We start from the raw sequence: 27,564 nt of genomic DNA, 5'->3' as shown, positions 1-27,564 counted from the left end.
GTTACCGTTAACAGATCCCCGTGGAGTTTCGCTATCACAAATTTTGCAATAGACCCATTATTTCATAAACATATCGTAAATAAGTAACATGTACCAGTGTAAGACTATATAGATTATGTTTCTATCCAATACGATTAACGTGACTTAAAAAAAAGTTTTCGGGCTTCGGCAGCTAATTTGAATGCATTCGCATCTATTTTATGAATGCGCTGATTCTTGATGATTTTCACAACACAAAGTTGTTAATGAATACGGAGAGAATTTAATTTTTATGTACAGTTAGCAAAAGAAAAAATGAGGCCATTCTTACCTAGATTCTGTAAGAATCGCCCCATTTTTTGTTTTCCTAACTGTACATTTTCACAATGAACACGGAATATGTTGATTCAATATTTATACGCAGTTATTTTATCATTTATTCATTTTCTTCACCTTTAGAATACAAATTAAATATATTTTTTCTTGTAAGAAAAGAAACTTTATTTGTAAGTATTAGTTCTTTTCCTTTCCACAGGTGGATCGATCGATTACGAGCATTTCGCAGGAGGAAGAAGAACAATTGAAATCTGGAACAATTGATATACGAAACGAAGATGGATCAGCATTTCCACAGGGATTTGTAATAGACGTAAGTTAAACATTTTGCTATTTGAATAAATATACAATTGCATGTTGGTTGAATATCACGCAATTACAGCATTGTGTAAAATATAAGAGGAAATGCAGTGAAACATAATTACTTTTATTATTAGAGTACATTGCAATTCGACAGGCATAAATTATAAATTCGACAGACCGACAATTGTTTCTAAATATCTTGTACCAATATGTTCATGACGGCCTAGCTTATATATATATTTAGTTAGCTAGTGGGATTAAATTAACTGTTTCACTTACTTTCCATGAAGCATATACAATATTATTGATTTTCTTTGGTTTAATTTGACGGGTGTTGTAGATGAATGGGTCTTTCGACCTGAACTCGGGATAAAAATGGAATTATTATTTTTGTAACAAATAAGCAAGCAGTAGAACTGATTAGAGACTTTTCCCTAACTGACATTTTTTAAAAAATCTTTTAACAGACTATAGTTTGGCCACATGCATTATACTGTAATTATTTTTTTTAATCTGTTGGAAAAATGAAAATACTGAGGTTCAAACTGTATATGCTTTTGTACTGTAATATAAGAAAGCTCATAATTTGCCTGATATTAGTAATTAATTTATGATGATGATTGGTGTTCTTCCCGGAGGCATGTGTTTGACCCCGAAGGTCTCTCAGCAAGGTGAAACCATGGTAGCTTTGCATTGCTTTCCATGGGATGATGACATTCTAAGGGCGGGATCCGAACCACTTGTGTCCTCACCGAGAATCGAACCCGAGCTCCCTTAGTTATAAGGCGATGAGCTTAACCAGTCGTTTTGCGGAGACACCAATTAAATTATAACATGCCAAATATATAAACAATCAATCAAAACCATCTTTAGGGTCACACTTACTCAATTTTTGGAATTCATTTCTTGTGTCTAGGTGCATAATATCACTGTATTCCGTTCAAGTTGCTTTGACGGAAGACATATGGGATAACATTTTTTTAAAAATAATAATATGTAATATTTATTGCCTTAGTGGTTGAATGACTAGCAGACTCACATTTGATGCAAGAGTTAGCGGATTCTATCCCCCAAGGCTTTTTATATTGAGCATCGCAAGGAACTCGGAATGCTTTTCAAATAATATAAAGTAACAAACTCTAATCCAGAAACCCCCGAAACATTACGATGCAAGTCAACTAACTTATCACATACCAACCCACCACATTTAAAGAGAAAGAAATAAAGGACACAGTCAGTGGTGTTTCGGAGCTTAAAAAACAGAGTTTAGTTTTAATTAGTGTATAATAATGTGCATATTTTAAAGAAAATACAGATAGTAAGAAATACAAACTTGCTAAGAATAATGTTCAAAGAAATGTTGTTTTCAAAGTTGCATATTTCTTAGGTTAAGTCAGCCACGAACATGTTTGTATCCCGGTTGATCTGGTCATCATTACTGATTCAACTTCGTAAGAGGCATTTGTGGAGCCAATCAGGATCAAGGCATTTAACCACATTACAGCACTTCAATGCTGAAACCGAGAATCCTGGGTAGGGCTTCAGAAATCCTGGGCAGATTCTCCTATGTATACAAAAGAACATGACGTGGACGTCTTATATTTGCACGAAACCTGTATTTATTTATTTATTTATTTATTTACTTCAATTATTATTAAACTTTTCCTCTCCCCCTCTTTATTTATTTATATCTCACATTTATCGGAGGCTTATTGGTCATGCGCCATTCTAAGTTTTGTGTTTATCCCCGGATGATCTAGCTGCTTGAATATCCCCACCCCCACCCCACCCATCTTTGGTGCAAGCCTACCATCTTTAAAAATTATGAACACAATTTTAAAAATTCCATCCAAGTTTTAGTCACTTATTCTTTGTTAGAAGACAATGTTTAAAATAAATTTAATATTATTTTCTACTGACTCTTTTTTTTTTTTTTTTGCAGGTGTTGGAATCACAATCAATCGATCTTGATGATCCAGGAAATTGGCCAGAACATATTACGGACAGAATGCGTCAGATACTTGTTAGACGAGGTCCAGTTCAAGTCTCCAAACGAGAGTTCCCAGTAAACAGCGAGGGTCGGCGATTTACTACAAGTAACTACAAAAGACGTCTGCACAGTGGAGAAGAAGTTGCTCGTAGTTGGCTTATTTATTCAGTGACTAGGATGCAATATTTTGTTTCTGTTGCCGACTTTTCGGTGGTACTACAATGTCACTCTCTTCTCGTGAAGGTTTTTCGGATTGGAAGCATATGTCCGGACTGTTATCAGACCATGATAGATTTTTGACTCACATGAAGGCTTTTCAATCGTGGTTTGAACTTGCAAACCGATTACAGTCAGGTAAAACAGTTGACGCTGAAAACCAAGCAATTATTCGCAATGAAACTGAGCGTTGGAAAGAGGTTCTCAAACGACTGCTGTGTATAATTCAGTTTCTTGCTTCCCAGAACTTGGCATTTCGTGGTCAAAATGACACTATTTACTCAAGAAACAACGGCAATTTTCTCATACTAGTTGAGTGTATTCCACAGTTTGATGTTACTATGGCTGAGCATTTGCGACGAATAACATGTAAAGAGACACATGTACATTATTTGAGCAAGGACATTCAAAATGAAATAATTGAACTCCTTGGGTCAAAAATAAAGGATAAAATTTTGACTGATCTAATGAAAGCGACATATTATTCCGTAATATTAGATTGTACACCAGACGTAAGTCATACAGAGCAAATGACACTAATTGTTCGTTTCGTGAAGGTAGAACTGGGTAAGGAACCATCCATTGAAGAACATTTTTTGGGATTTTTGTGCATAAATGATTCTTCAGGAGAAGGACTAACTACCACTATTTTGGAAGAATTAGAGAAACTGAAAATTCCTCTCTCAAACATGCGTGGCCAAGGGTATGATAACGGTGCCAATATGAAAGGAAAGCACTCAGGCGTTCAAGAAAGAATATTAGATCTAAATAGTCGAGCATTTTTTGTCCCTTTTAGCTCCCATTCATTGAATTTGGTTGTGAATGATTCTGCAATGTGCTGTAGTGAGGCTGTAACTTTTTTTGCTTTATTGCAAGAAGTATACAATTATTTTTCTAGTTCCGCATATCGTTGGTCTGTTCTGCAAAAACATATATCCAATTTCACTTTGAAACCTATTAGTGATACTAGATGGGAGAGTTGTATTGATGCTGTCAAATCGTTTCGCTACCAGTTAGGAGAAATTTACGATGCTCTTTTCGAAGCATCAAAGGACCCAAAGATAGACGTTATGGGCAAAAATAAGGCTTGTTCCCTGGCTAGGAAGCTCCTGAATTTTAAGTTCGTTTGTGTTGTGGTGTTTTGGTATGAAGTTCTTTCTTGTGTTAATGTGGTTAGCCATGTTTTCCAACAAGAATCAGTGGACATTCAGCAAGCAGTTGATCTGCTTAAGAAAACCAAGTGTCGCCTTGAGAACATGCGAAGTGATGAAGGTTTCCAGAATATTTTGGTTGATGCCAAAGTAATTGCTGAAGAGCTCGACATTCAACCACAATTAGAGAATGAACCAAAACTCCGACCTAGAAAAGTCAAACGACAATTTTTGTATGAATCTGAAGACGAACCGATTAATGATCCATACAGTGCGTTTAAATGTAACTTCTATTTTTGCACATTAGACACAATTATCTGTTCCCTGAATGAAAGATTTCAACAACTGAAGCAGCACAGCGAAATATTTGGGTTTTTGTATGACATCCATCCAATAACGGACAAAAGGGTATTTACTAAAGTGTTGCAAGGACTTACAACTATGTTTAACAGACAAAGATCACTGTGATATTGACGGATTTCAGTTATATCAAGAGCTCTTACTTTTACCTTCATTTCTCGGTTCTGAAAGTGGGAGCAAACCGTTGCAAATACTTACATATATTTGCAAGAACTCCCTTATTGGGTTATTTCCAAATGCAACTATTGCTCTAAGAATCTTACTAACTATTCCTGTAAGTGTAACTTCAGCAGAAAGAAGTTTCTCCAAGTTGAAACTTATAAAGAACTACCTACGATCAACGATGACGCAAGAGCGTCTTGTAGGCCTTTCTATGATGTCTATTGAATGTGATGTTCTGTGTGAGCTTGACACTGATACTTTAATTAAAGACTTTGCAGAGAAAAAGGCACGAAAAGTTAACTTTACTTAGCATTGTAAACAAGTCAAAGGACAATTTGCATTAAAACTGTATAAAGATATAAAATTATATTACTGGTTGTATTATTTGTATTACGAAATCTTTGTACAATGCTGTTACAAAATATATTTGTATGTTCTTTTGTTTATATATGTGTTCTCTTTCGCAGTTAACAAGGTTGTTTATGTATATATGTGTAAATAAATGATGTATCTTATCATCAATCTTAATTTTATATAAATCGTTGTTACTTGAATCGTTCTGTAAATTTCTAATCAGTGACGTAGAATATTTTGCATGCTCATGTGTAAATAATTGTTTCGTATATCGTTAACCAAAACTTAATCTGTGTATTTAACTGACACAAGTTAAGATCTTACTCAGTTTGATAATTGATTCTTATAGTTATAGTTCTGGAGTTCAAGGAGTTATCCTTTAAAAGCAGCTATCTGTAAGGTAGCATAGCAAATTTAAACTCAGTAATACCAATGGGTTGTAGGGAGCGCCATATGGATTCTTTGCCCGGGTGATATTTTCCCCTTCCGCCGGCTCTGCATATGCCACATAGAAAGAGACAACAAACATGAAGAATTGACATATTGAAATCTTATATCGGGCTAAATAAAGAGTTTCCGGGAAATATTTTTGAACATTGACTATATAACTTTATTTTTTGGTAGTAAATTATTACAAGGGGAACATAATCGGTGAACCGAATCCAGAACTTCCAAGATGCCAAGCTGTGGGATACAGCTTCTGTTGCCAACTGAACTTGTCCCTGGCCAAACTCGGCCACCAAATATAACCATCTCTACTCCTCAGGCGATGAGCTACTTGTTCTCCAAATCTGGTTTGGTTCGGGCCAGTAGTTATCGAGAAATTAAGTACCAAAGACACACATACACACATTATATATATATATATATATATATATATATATATATATATATATATATATTAACAACCTCCTTACGTCGTGCCTATAAAGCTTGGGGATAAGTTTGTAGTGACGTAACGAAGCTGCTACTACTCATTATCCAAAATGAGTAGGTACCAAGCAATTAAATATTTTAGCGAGAGGATAATCACAGAAACACTCTAAATCGTTTCAATTCATGTATTTGACTATTGAATGTCATTAGGTAAAATGTATGTACTGTGCGATATGGCCTAATTGTTCAGATCACAGACAGTTAAATGCCTGGAGGTTAGATCACGGTTAACACGCATAGCTGAGGCATACATATCTTGGTTGTATAGCGTTAGGCAGGAATCGAAGCTCCAGCGCTTGGCTCTGGATCTCTATCTCAATGGATCGTAGGTCGTACTTGGACGTAGTGTAGATCAACCCTTGATCTACTTGGTATCTCCAACAATCCTCTAAACTTCTGTCAGTCTGAACTTAGACTTATTTTCGACTACTGTAAACTGATCTTCGATTGATCAACCACTGATCATGACTGATGAACGACTGTCCCTCGACTGATCTTGATCCCTCTGTCTTGGGGTTTTTGTTTTCTCTTCCAGACGGTGGAATTCGTCGTGTTGTGGTTCACTTTGTTTACCTCAGCTATTGGTTAAACATTTGTTTCACCCCGTATTACATCGTGACCAAATTCCCAGACTATCAATCTCTGCGAATCTGAATATTATGCCATATCCAAATTGTGTCAATGTTAACAACAAATCGTATTACACATTTATGACATTACAAGCTGACATTACTGTTCTTAGTTTTATCTTTACATAATCCTGCAAGTAAGCGTCTCGCCAGGATTTTACGAATAACATAACATAAACACAACCATGTGCAACAACTTACATCAACAAATAAACCATAACAATCACACGTGCCAATATGACATAATCTACCATCATTGTAACATTATAATCTTTTAACTTTAATTCTAACATATCTTTATTCCAATCACCAAAAATAAAATATTAAAACTTCTAATATACCTCTACATGCCCCCCCCTTAAAACTGAGGGAACTTCGTTCTCGATTAGATTTCTTCTTAGAAATCGATTCTACAATTAATACAAAATTACAGTTTTTAAACAAAAATTAATATTTTAAATTCATACATCATTCCGTCACCTATCATATTTACAGTATATATATATTTTATTCTCTCCTCTATATATATATTTATAACTTTATTACATCACGTTTTTTTAAATATACATTTTCCATATCTGTTTGGTTTTTTCTAAATGTTCATCGCATGTATTTTAATGGTAAAAATGTACTCTTATGCCATCTATCGATATTTACATCGTACTGCTTACTGTTCAGTACTCTCAACAAAATCACATACATATATTTCTTTCTAGATCTCTTCCCAGTAATTTTCCACTCGTTACTGTACCAAAGGTCAATGCATAGTTTCCAATTGAGGTACTTTTATTGCAAGTCTCTTTGTCTTGCTTACCATATTATCACACCACTAATCTTGTGCTTTAAACACAATTCACCCTGTTGCGATAATAACGTCCTTATTCCGTTATTGCATTTTGTAGTATGCTTAAAAATGCTTAAAACATAACAACACTAAATTTTCACTACACTCAACATCACAAATAATATTCATGAGGTTAGCAACTATGTGTTCCAACCATGCCTTAAACTGCTGGTTCGAACTTTTTGACTGCTCTTGGCACTGAACTTGAAGGTTTCTTACGTGGCATCTTCAGTCGTTTCCTCTCGATGTGTGTCATAGCTCGTGAGGTTCACGCTGTCGCAATTTTTTCCTCCAAATTTTATTCTTTTCAGATAATAATATTCTCACACGGTGTGAAATATTGTTTAGAATTGTTCGACTCTCGAAATGAAAGTTCGTGTCTATTTTCAATATGGGCACTTACGTAATTCGTGTTAGTTTCGGCAACACTCTAGTTTGCATCAGTGTCCGTTGAAACCTGTGCACCCCTATATCTGTGCTCTCTCGTGATATCTCCATCATCTAACTGTCTGTGATCTGAACAATTAGGCCATATCACACAGTACATACATTTTACATAATGACATTCAATAGTCAAATACATGAATTGAAACAATTTAGAGTGTTTCTGTGATTATCCTCTCGCTAAAATATTTAATTGCTTGGTACCTACTCATTTTGGATAATGAGTAGTAGCAGCTTCGTTACGTCACTACAAACTTATCCCCAAGCTTTATAGGCACGATGTAAGGAGGTTGTTATGGTGGAGATATTGTTTTGTAAAGATCCCAGATGCTTTTGGTTCGAGTCCCGGCGCGGTTGCAATAATATTAATCTATTAGTATTATGGTAAAGAAATGTCTAGTTCAATTCTGCGTTCGGTTATTTAGCAATATTAAGGTCACCATTGCTTTGGTGCGAATTTTGGTTCGAGTCCCGACTGGCTCATAACTGGCTCATACGTGTTTAAGAAATAGGTTAACCCGCACCACCCTCCCGCACTAGTTATTATACACCTGGAGTGTTATGTTACTTAGAGAGAGGCGTGAAACTCCACTTTTTGCCATGAACCTGTTACCAAGCAAATAAATAAATAAATATGAATGTATTTTATGTTTATTGTGTTTTGAGTGTGTCTTTCTGTTTTATCTAAAACTGTGTCGGCAGCAGCAGATTGACTACACCCAGACTTTTCTGTTAGAATCAACCGAGACTCGTTCGGGCGTTTGCACGGTTGACATTCAAGCGGGACATTGTGGACAATGGTAGTGCATACATCCATCTGTCTTTTCCCTCTGCCAAGTGTTGGAATTGATAATCGTAGAGACAAATTGCGAATTTGAAAACTAAAAAAAAGAGGCCAAAAAATGTGAACTTATTGGTATAGAGCGAATTAAATGTGAAGGCATGCGTATTAAAAGAGTTAAATTAGTACGTTTATTCTATACTCTTTTCAATATAATGTTTTAGTTAAATAATAACATTTAGTATGCTAAATAACAGTAACGGAAGGTGGTCCGTAAAACCATCAGTTGGGGTTATATTTACGTACGAGTTCCATCCTACCCTCACCCTTGCTTCTCTTGTTTCTTCTTCACATAATATTTAGATTATATAAATATGAAAGTGCCTTCAAGCTCTACTTTTATGTTTGTTTATTTAAGTGCATTTACAATTATTGATATTGCGTATATTTCTTGTTTCCTTTTTAAACAAAGTAAACAATCACTATCATTGCACGTTTATACGTTATGTATATACAAACTTGTATAACGATGTTGTTAAACAAGAGCTGAATAGAAAATAGTATGTGCTGTAGGGCACGGCAATACAAATGGCTTAAGGGTGGTACGAAAACATTTTAGAAAAGGAAAATTTTATGGGTAGAACTAGGTTTAATAGAATCAAGGTCCGGAATCGACGCCCACTACCGGTTCATTTATAAAATGTTCTATAATAACAATATTTACAGAAACAGAGCTCCTTCGTGGCTAAGAGGTTAGCGTACGGATCTTTTCGATTTTAGACGAGAGCTTATGTGGTTCGGATTCCACGTTAATCAGTAGGTCCCGTCTCATATAGTCTCACTGCTGAAAAGGACGTTAAACTCAAAATCAACTCAACTCAACTCAGCAAATACTATACAACACTTTCTCTAATTTTTCAGGTAGAAATTAGGTAGTCCTTGATCGTGCTGTCGCAGACAGGATCTCTACAGAGCCCCGAAGCAGGCTAAGCAGTGTGGCGTAGGAAATCGCAATGCTCCGAAGCAAGAAGTGCGAGGGTTAGGAGTTACAGTGCCCTGAAACAGACTAAGAAACCGAGTTAGAAATCCCAACACAGCCCTGAAGCAGGCTAAGCCAGGCGGAAAAGAAGAGGCAAGAGTCCCGAAGAAGACTAGAGGCTTTGGGAGTAGGCTACTCCTTAACGCTTCAAGGCAAGCAGTAGGAGGGACACCAGAGAACTGGTACCGGATCACTGGCTGCTATCCAATTTATAGGCGCCCAGAGCGGTGGTGGCGCTGCTGCTGTTCTGTCATCATGTGATTTGTAGGACGTGCTGGAGGTCCTTCGTCTGCTGTTCGTAGTAATCCCACGTGGTGAGTAGTAAATCCATCTGGTGATGTTTACAAACAAGAGTATACTGCATTGTTTGTATACAGAAGCACGTGGTACATTACAATATATGTATACAAAAGGATGAAGCTAATCAAAATTAAATATAAATAAATCGTACCTTATTTTAAAAGGAAGCCCATCCTTCGTACCGAGTTGCAAATTTTTCTATTTCTTGTTGATTAAGATCTGAAATACTGTTCACCAAGTTTCTCTCAATAAATAGCATTGCCAGCGCAGATAATTTCTCTTGTGTCACGTTGTTTCGAAGAAAGTTTTTTTTAGAGTAGAGAAGGATTTCTCTGCCTCTGATAAAGGTATTGGAATAGCGAGCAAAACCTTCAGAAGTTAGGATATTTTAGAAAAGATTCTCTCAATGTTATTGTGCTGGAAAAAGTTGTAATAAACTAATTGTCCAGGCATTGCTGAAAACTCGGCAGTGTTGTATATTATATGGAAAGTTCGAAATGAAGCTGCCAAAAGAATGCGCTGGCAAATAGTTAGAAGTCACAAACGTTTTGCATAATTTCTTCGGGGAATTGCTTACTGTATTTTCCGAACTTTTCATTACAGAATAAAAAGCCCACCACAGATAGCTATTAAAGCTAAATCTTTGTTTAACTTTACTAATAATGACATCACATACTTCTTTCTCTTCCATATTTAGTTATGTCTTATCATTTTACTTCTTTTCGGTGTCTCCGACTAACCAGAAGGCCCCATATCAATTTCTTTATTTCTTATGTTTTCGACACTTTTTACAAAAGCTGAAACATTCTTCTGAGCACCTACCACGTCAATCTCCTTTCTTTAGACGTCAATATGAGGAAACATTTTGTGGAATAAGGTTGGCCAAAGCACAAAGGTCATCTAGTAAGAGTGTCAATTTACGCTCTCACCTTTTCGATGGTGCTTGAAATTTTTAACGTCTTCTTTATTCAGAATATCTCTCAAACATTGAGTTATTTATTTTTTTGTATAAATTGTAATAACACTGCGTGAATGGAAGTTGCATCTCGTAGGCATAGACAGTGTTGAATTCAGACATTTTCACCCGGGGGGGAATGTGAACTCCTCGGGGGAGGGAGGGTTGTTTTTCTGTATTTTTTCAAGAAAGCATCATATTTAACCATTCCATTCACATACACATCTGAGCTAATATTGAGGTTAATTGCTGATAAAGAGTGTCGGTTGTCAGTTCACTACCAGAAGGGCCACCCCTACCGAATTGGTCTAAATGGAGTAGCCAGACGAAGAGTGTTCTGGGAGAAGGCAGCAGTTCTCCAGTAGCCAAGTTGGCGGAAATCATAGTGATTGGTACGGCAACTTGGACATTAGTCCCAGGCGTGGTCAGAGTGACTTTAACGGCTGAGATATTGCGGAGTGGAAGGCAACGGGAAACTACCACTCTATTTTCCCTAGTTTGCTGGCAGCAAAAATAGAACATATCAACAATGGTCTTTCGCAGGTCAAAATGTAGTTCCGGAGGTAAAATATCCCCCCATTCGGATCTCCGGGAGGGGGATGGCTCGGGAACGACTATTGGACAAGAAAGTAATAATGGGGGGAAGACAGACAGAGAAAGAAAGACAGGAAGGAGCAAAAGGTTTAGGATAGGGACATGGAACGTACGTACTATGTTACAGGGAGGAAAATTAGAAAATCTTAAAGAAGAAATGAAACAAAATAATTTAGATTTGGTAGGCGTTTGTGAAGTTAGATGGGAAGATAATGGGGTATTGAACAGCGAAGGATATAGAATGTTTTACTCAGGTAATGAAAAGGGCGGTCATAATGGAGTAGGATAATTCTTGAAAAGCACTTAAAGGAGAAGGTAGTGAAAGTAGAATTTATTGATGATAGAGTTATGATGTTAAGGCTTAAAGGGAAAACGAAGGATCTAGTGGTGATACAGACATATGCACCGACGACCTCGCATGAAACTGAAGAAGTAGAGGAAAATTATAAGAAAATAGAAGAAATTATAGATAGGGAGAAGAAGGGTGCATGCATTCTAATGAGAGATTTCAATGCAGTTGTGGGAGAAAAACAGGAAGGTAGTATCGTAGGCAAATATGGTTTAGGCGAAAGAAATGAAAGGGGAGAGAGACTGGTGAATTTCTGTAGACATAATTCACTAGTAATTGGGAACACTTGGTTCAATCAGCACAAGAGAAGAAGATATACATGGAAATCACCAATAGACGGCAGAAGATATCAGATAGACTATGTTATGATTCAGGACAATTATCGGAATAGCTTAAAGAACGCGAAGATCCTTCCCGGGGCTGATATTTTCTCTGATCATAGTCTTGCGCTGGCCGAAGTAAATATTCAACTAAAAAATGTAGGCAGAAGAAAAGTAGGTAACAAAGTGTTGAATACTGAAAGGTTGAAAAACGAGGAAATAAGAAATCTTTTCGTTGAAAAATTTGAAGAAAAATGTTCAATCGAGGAAACGATAGGCGCAGGTAGTAACGCACGGTGGGAACATATTAAATGTTGCTTACAGCAGGCTGCAGAAGAAGCAGTAGGTTACCGCGAACACAAAACTGCTAAGAGACCATGTGTTACAAAGCAGATGTTGCAGAAAATGAGGGAAAGGAAGATGTGGAAACAGGTTGATACAGAAGAGGGCAGAAAGATGTACAGAAAGTTAATTAATGAATTACGAAGAGAAACAGACAGAGCGAGGGAAGAGTTTTACAAAAGAAAATGCGAGGACATAGAAGAATTAGAAAGAGTTGGGAAATATGAGGAAATGTACAAGGAGGTGAAATCTATGGAATTTCGGATGAAACAAGGGGGTATTATGATGGCAGTAGAAAATAAGAATGGAAAGGTAGTCAGCGAGATAAATGAGGTAATAGGAAGGTGGAAAGAATACGTTGAAGACTTATATGAGAGTAGGGTTAGGCCGTGTAGCCTAAATGTTGAAATAGAAAATGAAGTAGGCGAGGATGATAAAGGATTTAGTATTCTTCGGGATAAGTTTGAAAAGGCTATATCCGAGATTAGAAATGGAAAGGCAACCGGAATAGATAACATACCAATCGAATTCATTAAAAATAAAGGAGACAAGGGAAAGAAAGAATTGTTGCAGCTATGAAATGAAATATATGAAACAGGAGAATGGCCAAAAGACTTTCTGAAAACGATCATGATACCGATGGCTAAGAAATCGAACCCAAAGAGATGTGAGGATTATAGAACTATTAGTCTCATATCTCATGCAGCTAAAATTCTGTTCCGAATACTGAACAGAAGATTATATGAAACAACAAATAAAGATGTTGAGGAGAAGCAGTTCGGGTTTAGAAGAGGCAAGGTATAAGAGATGCAATTGGCTTATTAAGGGCGATCGATGACAGATTTATAGAAAAAGGGAAAGAGGTGTATGTTGTATTTATTGATCTAGAAAAGGCTTTTGACCGCGTGAATTGGGAATTGTTGTTGGAAGTTCTTACGAAGATAGGGTTGGAATGGAAAGATAGAAGACATAAGAAACTTATACATGAACCAACAAGCAAATATTAGGATAGGGGGGAACTGACGGAAGAGAGTGCAATTGGAAGGGGAGTTCGACAAGGATGCTGCATCTCGCCAACACTATTTAATGTCTATCTAGAAGAGATAGTGAAAAAGAGCCTACATGATGATGATGGCATTTCGGTAGGAGGTAGAATGATTAGATGCATAAGATTTGCAGATTATATGGTGCTTGTTGCAGAATCTGAAAAAAAAATCAATAAAATGTTAGAAAAAATGAGAAAGGGCTTTGAAGAATATGGGATGAAAATAAATGTTAGAAAGACAAAAGCCATGGTGATTGGAACGAAGGGGTCTGTGTCAAATATAAAAATAGGAGGGGAGAAAATAGAGCAAGTGAACAGTTTTCGATATTTGCGTAGTATTCTTAGTAATAACGTGAAGTGCGAACGTGAAATAAAAGCAAGGATAGGAATGGCGAAAGAAGCCTTTAGGAGGAAGAAAAGTCTGTTTTGTTGGACCTTGAATAAAGAGTTGAGAAAAAGACTCATAAAATGCTTCGTGTGGAGTGTTGTACTGTATGGGGCGGAAACGTGGACATTACGTAAATGTGACGAAAATTGACTGGAAGCCTTCGAAATGTGGATGTGGAGAACAATGGAAAGAATTAGTTGGGTCGAGCGGAAAACGAATGAGAGAGTGTTAGAAATGGTGGGTGAGAAAAGAACACTTTTAATATTATTAGGAAGAGGAAGAGAAACTGGTTGGAACATTGCCTAAGAAGAGATTGTATCATGAGGGACGTCCTAGAGGGTATGGTGGCGGAAAAGAGAGGGAGGGGCGAAGGAGACTACAATTAATGGATGATATTAAAACAGAAAGATCATACGCGAAGACGAAGATGTTAGCGGAGGACCGTGGAGCATGGAAGCTTCTCAGCTGCGGCAAGTGACCTGCCAATAAAGGCAGAATACCTATGATGATGAATGCTGATAAATATTCAATGTGAGATTATAATTTTAAAAAAGCAATCCTTTAATTTTATCTAAAACATTAAATAAAGACTGGCAAAAATATTTTAAACTAAACTTTAACTGCTATTTACAGTATATTTTAGTTATTTTTTCCTATATTCAGTAGTTACTGTTTGTTATTAATACTAATGTAGAAGTTTTTAAAAAGATTTAAATCAAATCAAATATTTTTTGTCCTAAAACAAACATACATAGGAATATCTTAAGAAAAGTAATCATTCTTTCTCACACTTCTGATTCTAAATCAAGTATATAGCCTGGGTTTCTTCATTGCATACACATCAATAGTTTAGTTTACGAAATCTTCAGTAGGATCAGTGCCATGTCGTGGAAAATCAGCGCTTGGAGCGAGAGTATACGACGGCACCCCCGTATATAGGAGTGAGGTCGACAGACCAGCTGTGAAAGGTGAGAAAATTTTAAAAAATAAACCCAGTTTTTCCTTTATTTTGAGCACTTTTTGTTACTTTTTTCCTTTCATTTTATATATGTGCACATGTGGGCATGTGCACATGTTTCATTCCTCTCTTTTTCTTTCCTTCTTTTCTTTTCTTTCCCCCCTCCGAATCGTGCGCCCCTTACTTCGGTGCCCGGGGCCGTCGCCCCGCTTGCCCCTCCTTCGTCATCTTCAATAGAAATCTTTCACTTATATACTACTATTATAATGATAAGTTCTATATAAATCTCTAACCCAGGAGGGATAACTGTTCTTGACTGATCCCTCTAAATGACGCCCTCTGAATCTCACCCTTTAACTGACTTATTTTTAGTTAAAGAAAGGTGTATTTATGTTAACAATCATAAAACACATTTACGTCTGTTACTTCCGATGCGAGAAACGGATTTAGGCGCTCTATTTCAAATAATGCAAGAACTGTACATTTTTAAGAACTGAAGTCTGTTGACATCAGAGATCATATGGAATGATCAAAAGATCTTCCCTATCTTTTCTTTCCTATCTCAATCTGTGCTAGTGCTACCTACTAATAAATAATATAGGGCGAGAGTATAGTACCTACTAAAATACAAACTTTTCTTCATCAGTTGACAATTTCATGTTCTGCCAAACTCGGTCATAGCGTTAAGAAATACAGGTTTTATTGAATATTTTGGTACTCTATCTTAGATGTTACATGTTTAATATTTATATAGAATGGGTCTGCGTCATTTATATGTATATTCAGAGATCGGATTTCGTCTGCACGTGCACGGAAAGGAAAACAAATAATTGTGTGAAGTAACTTCTACTTTTTGTGACTGAAATTTTGGGAGTTTCTCCGGGGGGAATGAATTTTCTTCGGGGGGGACATTCCCCCCCGGGCTACCCCCTGAATTCATCCCTGGGCATAGACCGGGCTAGTCTTTTCTTTACGATATACTGTAGACTAGTTGAAAAGACGGAACAAACTCTTTGCAAAGTGGCAAAACATATTCTAATGTTTCTTACCACTGAAACAGCATTGAGCACAATTAAATTCAGCTGGTGGCCGTAATAATGAAAGTATCCGGCGTTTAAAAACTGCTATTTGATAACAATTGCTTATACGGCTCCAGAGATTCCAGACATTACTGACGCACCATCGTGCGTCTGCACAATCAATTTCTGTGGTCTTTTCTACAGTAACTAGGGGAGACAAACGGGGATTGTACCCCGGGCGCCGGATTGGAAGGGCGCAAAATTGAGCAAATATTTGGGGTGTTTTGGTTTGGTTGGTCAAGGAGCGCTGAGGCGAGTTCCTGCCCTGGGCGGCAACTAGCGTATATGCGTGGCTGACTTTTCTAACCTATGTTTTGCAAGTTCTTTAAACAAGAATGATGCCAAAATTTTTGCATTGTGTTTAGGAGGTTCGAGGAAAGTCTAAAATCCTTCATCTATCTGGTTTTCTATTCACTATGTGCCGATAAATGATGATTATTTGGAAAGTATTAGCCACATCACTAGTTCCGTCTGCAATCACTAGTTCCGTCTGCAATCACAGCTAAAAATGCTGATTCTTTTATTTCGTTGTTTGATTTTATCTTCGCAACCTCCTAACACGATACTTAAAAGCTTATTTTGATTTGTTTTGGAATTAGCTTTCTCCAAATGAATTTTCATGGCTGTCTCAAGCTCTGCACTGAAATCAATGAGGGCAAAAGAAAAAAAACTAGGTTTGAAGATCCTTTTGTCTCATCACGATCTCGCAATCTTAATTCAAATGCACCATAAAACATACACAATTAATGATAATATTCAGAATATAACGATTATGTAAACTTCACTCTTTCGTTGTGCAAAGCTATATTGCTTCTATACGCAATGTCTAACTACTTAGCTGTATTGGCAGTAGTAAATAAAGCTAACTGTAATACATTTTTATGTGGATATTTGTAGTCTCATGTCCTTTAATTCGTTTACTCAAATTATTCATATCCTTTACGACTAGCGGCATAAATCTGTCTTCAACATTGGAGGGGACGGGTAAGGCCGTTCCCATATTATATATATATATATATTATTACGATATATATATATTTGTGTGTGTGTACACACTGCATTTTACACTAAAGTCTGAGGGAGTTGGCAAGGGTCAAGTGGGGACCCTAATGTAGTTACTACGTAAGTATGCAGAACACTAGTTATGTGGTTCCTAGAAGGATCCTGAAAAAGAAACATACTTACTTTACCAAATATGGGTATTAGATTCCCACGAGGCCATTATCGAGGTTGGTCCCAGACTGTTCCTCTAGGCGAATCTTCCTTAAGCAAGTCTTACGTTGTTGAGAATGCACAGAGAGTAGGTGTCGGAAGAGTAAGATTGAAGAAGAGTGAGACTCATAGAGAAGGTTCGATTCCAGTAAACCTTTCGTTCACAGTCGCGTCTCACACTCTAGTTTAGTACTTGCTTAAGCAACTCCCAGTATCATGTCCCTTGGATAAGATAGTGAGTAGTCAGCTATCTAAACAGCCTCGAGAAAACCTTCTGTCATCAGTGCCAAGTTCACAGGATACTTATAAAGAAAACGGGGACGTTAGCTACAATACACTAACGGGATCGAGTAGCATAATATGTCTATCGACTAATCCTCCAAACAGCTGTTAGTAGTCATTAACTCTTGAACAATAATCCATAAAAAATGAAATAATCCTTTTAAGCTAGCACATTTATTACAAGACTAGTTAAAATAATATATACAATAAAATTACAAAACAATAATTCCAAAGTAACCCAGCATTTCATTGAGGTTTACAAGAGTCGTCTTCGATATCATATATTTTAATCATTTATGCAGTTTATTTTCATAATATTAAACACCAGATTGAATATCCTTGATTTCACTGGCTATCTCACGACTGTAAGGTAGTCTACCTACGTCCCAAAAAGGAAAGTATTGCAAAAATAATTTACTAAGCTAGAGTTAATGATCTGAATGACGGAAAGTTGTTATAGTCCGAAGTTTCAGCCTCCCAACCTTCATATCTGCACTTTCTTTGCCGTTTAGTAGTAAATATTAAAAATTCATTTCTTACATACCTGAAGAAACTTCTACATGAAGTGTTGACTGACACTCCGCGCGACGATGTTGAACCAAGACCCGCACAAGGCGAACACCACACAAGACTCACCCCCAAAAATCACCTCGAGAATTTCTGTTTTTAATTTTTATATGCACCGTATGACGTAAGATCACCCACTCAGAAACTGAGTCGGCAGAAGCCGTTCTTAGTTTTTGGTTTTGAGATAAAGCTGCACAATTTTATCAAACCCTGTCATTCCCTTCCTTTGGAAAAATAACGCAACCCAAGACTTCTAGGATGTGCATAGACACTGACGAATTTAGAATGATTCTGAGCGTCATACTTCAGGAGAACTCAATTCCGTAATTTTCTTAATTGCGTAGAATAGAGATCTCAGAAACGCTCTGACTTTTGTTCGTCACGTACTTCACGGAATTGTTTGCTCTTAATTTAATACGTGTTTATCATCGGCTACTTATTTACGTCAATCCTTCTATCGTGGCTTGCTCTGTTACCTTTTCCAAAGGTGTGGGAGAATTAAAAAGACACTAAAAATAACAATCATGTTGGCATGTTGCCTACAAGAACCAAATTTCAATAACGATCCTCTACCGACTTTCCTCAAGAGTAGGGTCACTTTATGTCAGTAGTGGCCGAAATAAATCAGTGGCGGCTTCCCCTAGTTTCAAGACCAGGCTAATGTTACACCGTAACATCCGCTGAAACTTGGACTTTAAAAAAAGAAAACAGAAAAAGAAAAAAAAAATGCATCAAGTTACTCGACAGAGTTGTGGGATCTACTATGCGTTTTCAGATGAACAGATAATACCTTTACTTTTCTTCTTCCATTTTTTTTCTTAATGATACAGTCATAGGTTTTACCTGTCCGGGTAAATAACAATACGGATTTTATTCTAAGTCGCAGCTACAATACGTATAACATTAAAAGCAGAGAGTTGCACACAGTTAAAGGCATTGAACGCAGTTAAAGATATGGAAAGCTTGTTACTTTGAATAAATTTGGTATTACCTATGATTTAAAGTTATTAACTGAATAATCGTGTATTAACCTTTTACCCTTACGCATAGTGGGTCCAAGCACCAAACAGTCGTGAAATATCCAATGCTACATTGGTACAACATAGTTAATTATTACTATTATATAATTTATATTAATACTATATAATGACTAATATTATATTAAAATAGACCTGACTCATATAAATAATATACATGCAATGATCTTAATGAACATTGGAAATTTTAATCGACGACATGATGGAGAATGCCAGGTACTGTTGCTGGTACTTGGTTAATGATGTGTGTTGCGGGTACCCCGAAAGAAGAGGGTTGCTAAATTAAATTTTGATAATACCAATGGTTTTCTATGAAGGAGTACCAGAGTAATTTCGTTAAGGTATAATAAACTCTATATCAAATGCAAGATAAGTTGTGATGTCTGGGTATGGTACATTTCTTTTTTTTTTTTTTTTTTTTTTTTATTGCAAGCTTGATGATATTACAGTTTGTGGTTTATATTGGAAAACTACTACTTACTGCATACTTACTACGTACTGCATACTTACGTAAGTTACTACGTAAGTATGCCTAGTATGTAGACATGACAATTTTTGTTTCACAATTATTTTCGTGTCTTTCCTGTCTAAGAAAAGGTATAACTTATGCAATCGTAGCTTATTAATTAAATAGTCTAACCTTCTAACAAGTACAGTTTTTATTTATTTATTTATTTATAGGCTGTAATATGTGTTCGATGCCTCGCTTCTTACTCTCATAGAGTTTACATAGTTATGGATCCTAAATTACAAAGTGAAATTAACGAATAAAAATTGGAAAGCTAATTAAGTTCTAGAAATCCCATACAATTTCCAAACAAGAGAGCCTACATGGATTTCATTTCTATTTATTGAGTCCAGGAGGCAATACGCTCACTATGCGTTGAATTTTAAAAATTTTGGTTGCTCCTAAGTTCTACCAGCAGAATTAATGATTATCATATTCCAAATTTTGTTGTAGTTAATTATTAACCTTCTGTAAGTTGACCAATATCTTACTACCAAAATAAAACAAAGAAAAAAAATATTATCCTTCGAACCAACAATTCATAATTCCTACATTAGGGTTAAGCCATCTCAACAATAGATTGACCTTGTATTCCTTGTCGCAGCAAGGGCTGTTCAGTCTTAACCTATAATTTAAGAGGCAACATGAGATACTCACTCATGGCCGAGTGGCGGGTATCTTATATAGCTCCATGCAGAACTTATTAAGCCTAATCATTCTACATTTATGAACGGTGGGGGTTCGAACCAATTTCTCCAAGGTTTCGCTGCCTCAGGAGTCAAATATAGGTCTTGTTTTTGTTTCTTATTTCTGTATTAATTGAACCTAAAGTATTTTAATTTCACTATAAACAAAGTCCCTTGGTTATTGCGAATTATGCTAACTGTACGATAAATTGGCATACTCTCATCCGTAATTGGGTTATTCTTTCAAACTGAATTGAATATATACAAGAATTCAACTGATCATTAAGCGAAGATTTACATTGAGCGTACTAACAATCACATAATTACAATATGAGTTTTTTTTTTTTAAACCTAATTAACTAGCAATTAACTTAATTCAATAGCAATGCTCGGAACGGCAGCCGACCAGCGAGAATGCTGCGTTTTCTATTATTATTATTATTATTATTATTATTATTATTATTATTATTATTATTAGTATCATTATCATCATTATCATTAATATCATTATTACCGTTGTCACCATTAATAATAATAATAACAACAACGGCAAAAAAAAAAATATCCATAATAATATTGTTTACGGAACATTTTAATACAAGAATTAGGTAACATTCACTCTAAGTTAGTCGCTTTCCGGCAGCTGGATCCGATTATTGCTTAGAAGAAATATAAAACTAATTTTTACAGCTATTAAGCCTCTTGACAATGTTATTCCTATATCGTTTGTTCTACACTCTTCTATGTGTGATTTGCGAAGAGGCTGAGCGATAACAGTTCGTCTGTGGCTAGAAGTATTTCCTGTTTGGTAGGCTGTTTCCGCTCTCACGTAATCAATGTTGTGAACTTGAACTATGTTGTGTAATGCGTCACAAAGGAAAGAACTTTATCAAGAAGCATAAAAGCACCTTTCGTGGATGAAGCATAAAAGTCAGCTGCAGTGGCGTCGCTCTAATATTGCGTTCGGGTGAAACGATTGCTTTTATTTCAGAACGGCAAAAAGAATAAACTATGAAGTGTATATAGCTCCACTCGGTTAGAAAAACACAAAAGGTCATGTGCCCTGCGGTACCGGACATCAAAGTATACATATATAACGTTATTATATAGACAATGATTGAATTGGTAGAAGAGGGGTCTATCACCTGTAAATCAGATTATTGTTGTTTTGTACCGAAGCTGTGTTTTATGCTTCTATCCGGTTAAAACATACAAAACAAAAAAAATGTCCTAAGGTACTTAACTACCCAAGTGTTCTTTTCTATTTATAGAAGGGAACACTAGGAAAGTGAGTCAGCACAATTTATTGAATTTGGATCCTCTGTTGAGTTTCCCTCCTGCGTGTTTCACTACAACACTTGCTGAGTTTACCACATTCACAAGGGTGGCTATTCACCTGGGCTATACACTGATGGACGAGTTGAATTCGGATTCTCTATTGAGTTTCTCACCTGTATGTATCACTAAGACACTTGCTGATTTACCACTTTCACAAGGATGGTTGTTCACCTGGTCTACACATTGATAAACGAAATGATGCACTGGGAATCGCTGGCACATATTTACTAATTTGAACTATGGTGGCCTTTTGGCGTTGATGGGCCTCTTCCCATGGAGGGGCACATGGTTCCGGAAGCAATTTGATGTTGTCCTAAGGCGGTTATTCCTTCTATTGGATCCCATACCAAGGTTAATAGTATTGGGTAAAGTGCAGTGAAGATGTAAATTCGTGCTAATTTCTTCACCACCATCGGGTAAATTTGGACGTCGGTCTAATTTTATAAGAGTTCAGTTCCCACTGGAGTCGTCTTTTGACAGCATCCGGCGGTAGTATCTCTGGACTGGACCCTATCAGATGAAGTCGAGGGTTGGCGTGGTTTACCTCTATGCCTTGTCTAGGGAGTGACTAGGTAGAGTACTCAATTGTCCTAAAATATAGAAAACATTTGTAATTTTGTGTTAAAAACATTCTGGCGTACATGAGAGATATTGTATAACGGATTACTATGAGGGATTCTATTCATCCAAGCGTCATTTAATTTTGCATGAGTGGATTTGGTTTTCCCCTTTATAAAGTCATGTGCGCTGACCACACATCGGAGAATTGATAGTAAAGTAGAATATGTAGGAATAAATAGAAGAATTTCGCCTATGCTGGTTTACGCTCTAAATCTGATTTAATACAACAACAACTTGTGGGACTCTATTATTTGTCGAATGTAGTAGAATGAACATGTGGGAGGAGACCTTGGAATAGACATATAAATTGCTTGTGTTCAACAGATCCTAGTTTTCCTACCTTCCATTTTCTGGATCTTATTTCGTAATGGAATGGGGGGGGGAAGAGAGAGAAGTTTCTGAACACTAGCTTCTTACAGTTTTTTTTTTTTTTTTTTTTTTAATACGGTAATTGTTTAGGTTAAATTTCTTGGGTTTAAATATTTAACCAAAACCTTCTTATAAACTAGAATATCCGAATTCTTATAAACTAGCCAGATTTGTTTTTCAATTTTTCTAAATTTCTATTAATAACTCTACAATCTGTCGTCTGTTGTATCATTATAAAACGTTGTCAACATTACTCAATTCAGTTTTTATAACTAGTGATATTTTCTCTTTTTATAAGATAAGCTCATACTTTTAACTAGAACCTTGTGTTCTTATAAACAAGCCCTATCTTTATATCAATACACCTTCCTAGTGAATGTACTGAATCAGGTGGAACTGACAGCTAAAACTAATTTGTTTAACCTTTTTAATTGATACCAATTTCCAAATTTTAAATTTAGGCTTTCTTTTATTTGAATTAAACGGAAAGGTAAGAATTAATCAAAATGGGTTTTACTATACGTCTTCTATCCAATGTGTTCCTTATGCCAATTCCTTGGTTGGTCCAACATCTATGGTTTGCATTCCTGGTCCATGGAGGTGCCAAGCGGCTGGCTTGATTCTGAAAGAGACACTTAACCTAACACAAATTTAATTTAGGCAAATTAATGCACTGTTGAGGTACTGTGTAAGATCACAAGTGTTGATTTAACTAGATAGCAGATATTTAAGTAAGCTGAATCATGAAGCACTCGAATTGCGGCGTGGACGATGGGTCATACGAGGCGAGAAAAAAAACTGGGGGGGGGGCATAAATTTTACAATTTTGAAATGACGAAGTTCTGCTATAAACTTTCAATTGAAGGAGATATATCGTATATCTCCTACCTTAGCGTTCTTATCATTAATCAAGTAACTGAGATCGGATATAGCTCTAATATGTTCGAATTTTTATTACTCTCAGTACTATCTAATGACAATGACCGTGTAATTATTATAAAACCTGCTTCGGCAGAATGCAGAATGCCCGCCGGAATCTCCCGGAAAATAAAAATTCGAACGGAGCAAGGAGGCACTGAGCGACCTAAGTGTACGGGGGCCACGTAAAAGCTAAAATTACTAAAGAAAAGGAAAACGATTGATGAATATATACAATTCCCAGATGATTTATTTATTTATTTATCCATTACTCATACCAGAGCCGTTTCTCGCTTCACAATAGGTAAAAATAATTCGTTCATGGGAATACAGTTCTGAATATTAATGTATAAGCTGCAATTACTCTGTTCGCTAGACACGTTTCCACTGCACTACATCTGATGAGATCACACAACGAATGTAAGGAAGGTTATGAGTACAGTCGTACGACAATTAAGACACAGGAAATTACCGAAAGTAATTACAAACTAGTGATGCAATCACCTCAGTGTCTAAGGACTGAGGCAAGTGATGCATAATCATGTTTCCGTTGATTACAAGCCCGCAGGCATACAGAGAGGAATGGAAACATAATTACAGACCGGAAGCTCACCGATTTATTACAGTAATTTGTTACGTAAACGTTGCTCATGGACTACTTACTCACTACTCAGCATCTGATGGACGATGCTGAAGACTCGCCTAAGATAGGTGAGAACAAACCTGTGCTAAAAAGTATATTTATCACATTTATCTATTATGAACACCATAGCCTTACTTTATGAACTTCCTATAGTTATGATTGTCATAAGTTTGGCCGATTGCAAATCGGAATGCTAACGTTTTCGTAGATTTACCAAATTTGTTTACACTATGTAAGGCAATAAGTATCGCAAATATTTTTGTGGGGGTCACGCCGGCTCAGAGAGCGGACATGGGATTCCTGTCCCGTTTACAAGCCGTACTAGTATAATAGAACTTATATTATTATTATTATTATTATTATTATTATTATTATTATTATTATTATTATTATTATTATATTACTCTTACTACTAATGAGAGACGCATTCCGACATAAACTTACAGGAATGCGGAATAACGTAAAAATGTAATGTGGCGGGAGATCACGGGTTATTCTGTACCGTGCAATTTCTTCGGTGGTGTCGAGAGGATGTATAGAGTAAGAGAGCGATAGGATGAGGAGAAACACATTCAGGTGCGCGCGCTTTCACTCGATAGAATCTCTATACTCTATACATGTTTGAGATTATAACCGGTATTGTCTGGTTTGTGATTAACGTGAATCTAGTCACTTCAATTCCTAGCAAGTTGGCCACCCTGCAGGAACTATATGACTAGTATAGGAAGTTACTGACAACCAATACGTAGGGATAAGAATGATCAAAGTAAGAGTATAATGCAAAACTGAACCTTATCCGAGGCATTTCATATGCACCTAACTAAACATAGCTCGTCATGATAAGTACGGCAAACATTTTGTTATTTATTTATTTATATTTTAAAACCTCCCACCCACGTCAAATTTGCATAGATATTATAAACGGAATACGTTGAAATATATTCAAGCGTCCGATAGCGGACTCGTGCTGGTGTTCATTGCTTTTTTTTTTTCGGCTGTACAATACCACACTGAAAAACACTAATAGACACAGTAAAAGTTCATAATTAAAGAACACTATAAGCGGTTACATTGAAAAAAGTATTTTAATTTTGTAAAATAGGCAGTTTAACCTACGGTGACGTTTCCGCACGAGTTATTTCCTATGGAATGCACTCAATCAACCTATTTCCGGCGATAGTGCTTCTCACCACAGCTACGTTACTAAGTGTATATGGAACCAAAACATCCGTTGATAACGTATCATTCATATTTAAATCGTAAGTTACATCATAGTGACGCTGTTGAAGTAAAATTAAGTTCTCTACTTATCGAGCAACTGCAAGGAAGGAAATGTATGCTTCCTAGTTTATTCATTGCCCACTGTATACTTGTAATTCCTGTTTCTCGCCCTGCCTACGTAAGTTTAAAAAGTTTAAACTGCACTCTTGTTTGAGTTTCTTCAGAACTCAACTAAAAAAAGAGAAAATTGGAAACGTTACACAATTCAGCTCTCGCACCTAAATGAAATGAAATTGTAAAAAAACAAAAACTGAAATACCACTATCATTTTAATAGATGGGCCCCACTTTAGGTTATTTGTATTTTTTATAATTATGAACATTACCTCTATTATTCATTGGAAAATAACACACTAGGTGTTTACATTTGAAGATGTCTACCAGTCTTAATGAACCAGGCTCGTTGTTCTGTAACAAACAAGGTGCTCACTTTTGTGCGATAAATTTCTTTCCTCCGTTTTTCCCTAGGCGTAGGAGTATCCAATATTCCAGGAGTTTTCTGGAATGGATTAATTTGGAATACGAACGTCCTACTGTACGAGGTATTACATTGTGCAGTCGGCTTCGCATATGGTGAGATATAGGCGCCTGTTCATCATACTTGAGGCGGCTTTTGATAAAAAAAAAAAAACTTTCCCTTCTAGTAGCTCTACCTTAGTCTATGTCGCTGTCATCGCTCTCGTCACCAGAGATCGGTGTTGAGCGGGGATAGTACTTCTTAAGTCTTTCTATTGTTACTATCTGAGTCTTATTGGGATCTGCTGCCAGTGCTATTTTACATGCATTACTAGCATGGATAGCCTGTAACTCATAAGGTCCTATAAATTTCTCGGCTAACTTAGGGCTAACGTTCTTTTTCGGAATATAATCTCTTAGTAAGACTAAATCTCCAACCTTTAGCTTAATAGGCTGCCTAGTTTGATCCACTCGTACCTTTGTTTTTGCCTGTGTTTTCTCCATGGCCCTCTGGGCCAATCTACGTATCAAACGAAGTTGTTTCTGGTGTTCCATAATCTTGGGAAACTTATAATGGACCGCCGTTTGATTGGGGAACCTAGCCTTTTGACCAAAAAGAATTTCAAAGGGAGAAAACTTCCTAATAGGGGAGGTGGAAATATTATAAACATAGGCACACAACCGCACATATTCTGCCCATTTTGTAGGTTGTCTAGCAGTGTATTTAGCTAAAAACTGCGAGATACCTGTATTGAATTGTTCACATAAGCCATTAGTAGAAGGCTTAAATGATGCTGTGCGAACGTGCTTTATTTCGAACAGATTATTAAATTCTGCCATCAGCGATCCACAAAAATTTGAAGCTTGATCTGTTAGGATGGTCTTTGGAGGGCCATACCTGGTGATAAGCTCGTCCAATATGGCTTTAGCCACGGCAGGAGCTCTTATGTTACGTAACGGCACCAGAATTACAAAATGGCTCAAGTACTCTACCATTACCAATATGTAGGTATATCCGAGACTCTGCTGGAGAGGCCCGTAAATATCCAAACTCCATCTATGAAAAAGTTCGTCTTTAACAGGCAGAGGGTGAAGAAACCCTTGCTTTTTCTCACGAGGGATGTTTACCCTTTGACATTCTTCACAAGTGCGTATATATTCTTTAATTATCTTCCCCATGTGAGGGAAATAGTATCGTTCGTTTGCCTTGGAGTAAGTGCGGGCGAACCCGGAATGGCCTCCGCACAAAGGCGAAGAATGAACTTCTTCTAGAATGTCGGGAATGGCTTTCTTGGGTATCACTAATTTATTTTTTCCATTCATAACTCTGTATAAGAGATCACCCTCAAATCTGTAAGGTTTCACCGCCTTACTCCCTGGGTCAGTGTGCAGTTCGCTAATTAGTTCCGCAATCTGTGAATCCTCACGTTGCAAGCGTTTCATATCCAATTTTGGGCTCAAGCTAAGAGTGCAAATATCCACACAATCCTCCTCTTGTCCATATTTGGAGGGCATTTCCTCTTTCAACGGGCATCTTGACAGGAAATCGGCTGTCACATTATTCCTCCCCTTGACATGTTCAATGGTGAATTGGTAGGGTTGTAAACGAATAGACCAACGCATTAGCCTGGAGTTAAGCATTTTATTGTTCCTTAAGTAACATATACCACAGGCATCGGTTCTAACCTTAAATGGCCGATCAGCCAAATGATGGTGGAAGTGGAGAATTGTTTTTGTTATAGCAAGAGATTCCAGTTCAGGCGTCGAATACCGCTGTTCAGTAGGAGTTAATG

The 27,564-nt window shown here is 36.7% G+C and overlaps 1 protein-coding gene across 1 annotated transcript; it reads left to right on the top strand.

The window, feature by feature from the left end:
• Positions 1-2,913: 2,913 nt before the first annotated feature.
• On the top strand, positions 2,914-4,443 carry LOC145671488 (zinc finger MYM-type protein 1-like). Its single transcript, XM_081740679.1, has one exon. It carries the CDS (start codon positions 2,914-2,916, stop codon positions 4,441-4,443), a length of 1,530 nt encoding a protein of 509 aa, XP_081596805.1.
• Positions 4,444-27,564: the final 23,121 nt, after the last annotated feature.

Source organism: Thermobia domestica, chromosome 15 (assembly GCF_964235325.1).
Source record: "Thermobia domestica chromosome 15, izTheDome1.hap1.1, whole genome shotgun sequence".
In the NCBI taxonomy this organism is placed as follows: Eukaryota; Metazoa; Arthropoda; class Insecta; order Zygentoma; family Lepismatidae; genus Thermobia; species Thermobia domestica.
This window is presented reverse-complemented; position numbering and strand designations above follow the sequence as displayed.